We start from the raw sequence: 6000 nt of genomic DNA, 5'->3' as shown, positions 1-6000 counted from the left end.
GGGGAGAAAATAATCCTGTGACATTTTTCTTATTTAAAAAAATTATGAAATTTATGCCCAGAGTAAAAAATTCAAATGTACACAATGTACACAAAATTCTATGTACACACTAGAAGGTGTACATAGAAAAGTGTTCTGTCCATATATAAGCATAAATTTTTTGATTTAAGAAAACCACAAATGGGGTCATATTTTTCTACAACATGTATTTTGAAAAACAACCATATTTCATGGATGTCTTTCCATATCAGCACATTCAGACTTGCTTCATTCTCTTTAAAGACTATATAACTGATTTAACCAATTGCCTTTGCCTTTGGATGGATTTTGATTGATCCCAGTATGTTATACACAACAAACTGAATGGGAGTGGGTGAGTACTAGGAAACATTTCTAACAGTTTACATAGACTAGAATAGATTCTAATGATTAGAACAGACCTGAAAGAGTGGCAGGTGGCCTTGGGAGTCTGGGATTGATCTCGGGTCCTTCCTAGGGCGCTTATGAAACATACTGCTGCTGTCCCAGATGCATAACTGCAAAGCACTGCCAACAGTGGAAGGGTAGCTTACACATAAAAAGGTCACTGTCACTCCCTGTAGAGGATAACTGAAGTAGCTTAGCAAAAAGCAAAATAAAAACAAAATGGTTTCAGAACAAGCTCTTATTTTGGTATCAATAAAATGGTCCGAGACCAGGGCAAGTTGTAGCTGTGTTAATGATGGAAGGTGATATTTACTGTTTGTTTAAATTCAGCAGTTCAAAGAATCCCTTTGTAAGGAAGGTGAAAAATGAGAAGTTTATGTGTATTATTTCTAGACTGCATTACTCTTTGGAAAAATATGACCAACCAGTTAGAATTTTGGTATCATTGTTACCTTTTCCTTCACATCTGCATCATGGTGATAAACTAAAGCTCTCATTTTCTGGGCACATTCTTCTCCATATAACAGGTAAAACAGTGAACCTTCAGTGAAAGTTGGCTGAATAGCTAAACGGCCTTCCTTTTCGAGGCAGGTAGTTATATTCTGAAACAGTGTGAGAACTCGAAGAAGAATCTCCTTTGCTACATGGCCATCATAAAGGGAAAGGAATGATGAATCCACCTGAAGTAGGAAACAATGAAGATTAAAAAATATACGAAAACATTTTCCATGTGTATGTTCACATTTTAAAGCTGTAGTAAATGCATTTTAAAGATCTTGTCATAGAAAACTATCCTTAAGACTGCGTAACGTAAATGTGTAAAATCTTAGGCACTCCTATGTCATATACTAATGGAAAAAAGAGGTTAATACTATTTCCTTGGAATCCTAGAATGTAGTCATTTGGAAAAACACCCATTTCCTCTTTAAGATCCATCATATACAGTCATCATGGAAACTCATTAATTCACCAAACACAGTGTGCAGGGCATAGGGCTGAGCAGATGAATATGACAGGGTCCCTTTTCTATAGGACGTGAGGTCCATTCTACCACAGCACTAACCTATGCTTCCTTCAAAATACCACAGCTTTTAACTGCTCCTTTCTTACATATTTTTGTCTCCTCTCCCTAGACTGTAAGCTCACGAGGACAAGCACCAGGTAATGCTGTACTCACTGGTGTATCCTGGCACTCAGCCTGGCATCAGGCACATACTGCGGCCTCCATAAATACTAGTGTGTCAGTGGATACTAAGATACACTGAACATAAGCAGGTCAAATATAAAACGTGATGATATATAAGTACCCCAAATTGGACATAGACAGAAAAAATGTAATTCATTATTGCTAGGGAGAACTTTTCAAAATGATTTTTAAAAGTAAAATACGTTCATTACAGAAATTATAGGAAATTCATATCAGCAGAAAGAACCAAAAAAAAAACCCCACCTCTAATATTGCTCCTCAGAGATAATCCCTGTTAATATTTGAGGTAAGTCCTTTCCTTCCAGATCTGTCTGTCCAAATCTATATATTTGTATGGACAAAACAAATATGTAAGCTACTGAACTTACTTTGGCACCAAGGAGTCCATCTGTCATGGCTGGATTTTCCGACAAATTCAAAAGCAGTTTTAAAACTTGAACCTGAAATAAGAACATTAGTTTATTTCAGACTAGCAAGCGTGGGTTTTCTCTCCCTGGCATGCTGTCCCCCAACCAAGTCCACATTTTAAAGTCCTGCCTATTCTTCAACGTCTGACTCAAATTTTCTCCATTCCACGAAGCTTTCTCAATTCCTCTTATTTAAAACCTTAGTTTTCCAATGATACTGATAGGGAGACAGGGAGAAAATAATGAACATCTTAGCTACCTACCCCTGGCGCACAGAAATACCTAACACAGAGTAAGTTTAACATGTGTTACATAAATAATCTTTATTACGATTACTGTTAAGTGAAATATCTTTAGAACAAAAAAACGAATCTCTCAAACCTGTTTCTACTTCAAGTATGAAAATTTGGGGATAGTTTGGTTATGAAGACTAACAATATGGTGCTTTATACTAGGTTTCTATGATTCTTGGAGCTTATCGTTTCTATGTGAAAAACTGTACAATCATTTAACTACGCAGTGACATAAATAAGCAAATGTTATCTTATAGCTGACTAGCCAAAATATCAGAACTCATCACTTATAACTGAAAAGTCAGTAATGAAAACATTCAAATGGAATTCTTCCTTTAAAAATGCGAGTCGTGGCGCTTCACTGGTGGTGCAGTGGTTAAGAATCCGCCTGCCACACGGATGCAGGGGACAAACGTGTGGACACCAAAGGGGGAAAGTGGCGGAGGGTTGGTGGTGGTGGGATGAACTGGGAGATTGGGATTGACATGTATACACTAACATGTATAAAATAGATAACTGATAAGAACTTGCTATATAAAAAGAAAAAAAAATGAATCCACCTGCCAATGTGGGGGACACGGGTTCGAGCCCTGGTCCGAGAAGATCCCACATGCCACGGAGCAATTAAGCCCGTGCGCTGCAACTACTGAGCCTGCGCTCTAGAGCCCACGCTCTGTAACAAGAGAAGCCACCGTGATGAGAAGCCCACGCACCGCAACGACGAGTAACCCCGGCTCGCCACAACTAGAGAAACTCTGCGCGCAGCAACGAAGACCCAACGCAGCCAAAAAAAAAAATGCGAGTCATGTAAAAGTATACTTTCTACAAGATACTTGAAATTGCAGAAAGTGAGGAGCAGGGAGAGCAGACTGAAATCAGGAAAAAGTGACAAATGTGCCCTCCATTACTCCCTGGAAGAGACCCGGATATTATTATATAAACCTTTTTCGAATTACAAAGGCATTATGTGTTTACTATAGAACATTATTTTTAACTATAGAAAAGCAGAAAGGAAAATGAAATGCACATTTCCATGACTAGAAATGATACTAAGTTTGGTATTTTCTCATATACATATCCTAATACACATTCCTTTGATCACACTGTACATATTAATTTGTTAAATAGAAAGATATAAGACTTTCCCTACTTTTACTATTTTTATCATTTAAAACTTTTAAATAAAATTAATACATGTTCATGATAAATTTCAAAGAGTGCAGGAGGGTTCTGCACAGCAAAAGAAACCATAGAAACGATGAGACAACCTACAGGATGGGAGAAAATATTTGCAAATGATGTGACCAACAGGGGTTAATTTCCAAAATATACGAAGAGCTCATGAAGCTCAATATAAAAAAATAACCCAAACAATGAGAAGACCTAAATAAACATTTCTCCAAAGAAGACATACATGTGGCCAAGAGGAACAAAAAAGATGCTCAACATCACTTATTTCTAGAGAAATGCAAATGAAAAGTAAAATGAGGCATCATGTTCCATCAGTCAGAATGTCCATTATCTTTAAATCTACACACAATAAACACTGGAAAGCACACGGAGAAAAAGGAACCCTCTTACGCTATCAGTGGGAATGTAAATTGGTAACAGGCACTATATATTAACGCATATACATCGAATCTAGAAAATGGTACACATTAACGTATTTGCAGGGCAGGAATAGAGATGCAGACATAGAGAAAGGACATGTGGACACGGGGTGGGGGAAGCGGAGGGTGGGATGAATTGGGAGATCAGTACGGACATATACACCACCACGCATGAAATAGAGAGCTAGCAGGTACCTGCTATAAAACAGGAAGTTAACCTCGGTGCTCTGACACGACCTAGATGGGTGGGATGGGGGGTGGAATAGGCAGATGGGAGGGAGGACCAAAAGGGAGGGGATATAGGTATACACATAGCTGATTCACTTCACTGTACAGCAGAAACTAACACAATATTGTAAAGCAATTATACTCCAATAGAAAAAAAAAGCACGAGGGGGTATCAAGGGGTACCAGTCAGAATGGTCATCATCCAAAAGTCTACAAACAATACTGGAGAGGGCATGGAGAAAAGGGAACCCTCCTACACTGTCGGTGGGAATGTAAATTGGTGACTGCCACTATGGAGAAGAGTAGGGAGGTTCCTTAAGAAACAGCTGCCCATATGATCTGGCAATCCCACTCCTAGGCGTATATCCGGAGAAAACCATAACTCAAAAAGACACATACACCCCAACCTTCCTTGCAGGGCTATTTACACTAGCCCAGACATGGAAGCAACTAAAATGTCCATCGACGGGTGGATGGATAAAGAAGATGTGGTACATATATAAGGAAATATTACTCAGCCTTAAAAAAATGAAATAATGCCATTTGTAGCAACGTGAATGGATCTGGATATGATCATACTAAGTGAAGTCAATCAGACAGAGAAAGACAAACATCATATGATATCGCTTGTATGTGGAATCTAAAAAAAAATGATACAAATGAACTAATTTACAAAACAGAAACAGTCTTCAAAAACAAACTTAGGGTGACCACCGGGGAATAGTGTTGGGAGGGATAAATTAGGAGTTCTGGTTTAACATATAAACACTATTTAAAATAGATAACCATGAAGGACTTACTCTATAGCTCGGGTAACTCTATTCAATATTTTGTATTTATCTAAATGGGAAAAGAATTTGAAAAATAATATGTATATGTATACCTGAATCACTTTGCTGTACACCTGAAACTAACACAACATTGTAAATCAACAATACTCCAATATAAAATAAAAAGTATAAAGATAGATAGAAATCAGCCGCCCGCTTTTAGACTCGTGACCTGGGTTTACGTCTCGTGTGTTAAAGGTGAGAAAAAATATATATAAAGTTAGAGTACAACTACAGATTAAACATGTATACGGTATTTTGTTTTGAAACCATGGTCTGTCCTATTGAACCGTAACTTTTTCTTGTGTCACATATGCCATCTTGTGGTGGCTCTAGGACATTTCTTTTAAGCCATTACTTACTTTTGTTCTCATGGCAGATGTAGCAAACACAAGGTTTATTTAAATTCACCTTCTACTATTCGTATTTAGTTATGAATCAGTGTTGAACCCAAGAGGTTATTATAGTAGAGTGAGATCACTTATTAAAAATAAAGATTTAAAAAATTCATGTTGGTGGTTTTTTACTAAGAAAATATCTAAAATGGATACATTCTTCCACTTACAAATGGATCATTATCCAAAAGTTCATTTGCAAGTTGCAACTTTAAACTCATTTTTTTTAAAAGACTTTTTTGAGGTGGACCATTTTTTAAGTCTTTATTGAATTTGTTACAATATTGCTTCTGTTTTATGTTTTGGAGTTTTGGCCAAGCGGCCCCGACCAGGGATCGAACCCACAACCCCCTGCATTGGAAGGCGAAGTCTTAACCACTGGACTGCCAGGAAAGTCCCTAAAGTCATTGTTTAATGGAGAAACAACTGGTGGTTAGCCTCCCAGACAGACGAAAAAAGCAAATTTTCTATCCCAGAAATACCTGCTAGGCAATGTAGTGGCAAAACAAAACAAACCAAAAATGAACATAGTATTGTGGTGTGAGTCACTTTCAACATGTCATAAAATATAAACCGGGGGACCTTGAAGATGGCGGAAGAGTAA

The 6000-nt window shown here is 37.6% G+C and overlaps 1 protein-coding gene across 2 annotated transcripts in view; it reads right to left on the bottom strand.

Annotated features, from left to right (window-relative positions):
- Positions 1 to 780: 780 nt before the first annotated feature.
- Positions 781 to 6000, bottom strand: part of ARMC10 (armadillo repeat containing 10) — a 36549-nt gene continuing 31329 nt past the window's right edge. For both annotated transcript variants that reach the window (XM_027123835.1, XM_027123836.1), the window contains 2 exons: positions 2002 to 2073; positions 781 to 1106 (listed from right to left, as the gene is read on the bottom strand). In XM_027123835.1, coding sequence (XP_026979636.1) covers positions 855 to 1106; positions 2002 to 2073 — 324 coding nt within the window. In that variant the 3' untranslated portion in view covers positions 781 to 854. The remainder of the gene's footprint in view (positions 1107 to 2001; positions 2074 to 6000) is intronic.

Source organism: Aethalodelphis obliquidens, unplaced genomic scaffold, assembly GCF_003676395.1.
Source record: "Aethalodelphis obliquidens isolate GAN/ISIS:26980383/991018 unplaced genomic scaffold, ASM367639v1 scaffold27, whole genome shotgun sequence".
NCBI classification, from domain to species: Eukaryota; Metazoa; Chordata; class Mammalia; order Artiodactyla; family Delphinidae; genus Aethalodelphis; species Aethalodelphis obliquidens.
The sequence above is the reverse complement of the archived record's forward strand: the minus strand, read 5'-3'. Positions and strand labels throughout refer to the sequence as shown.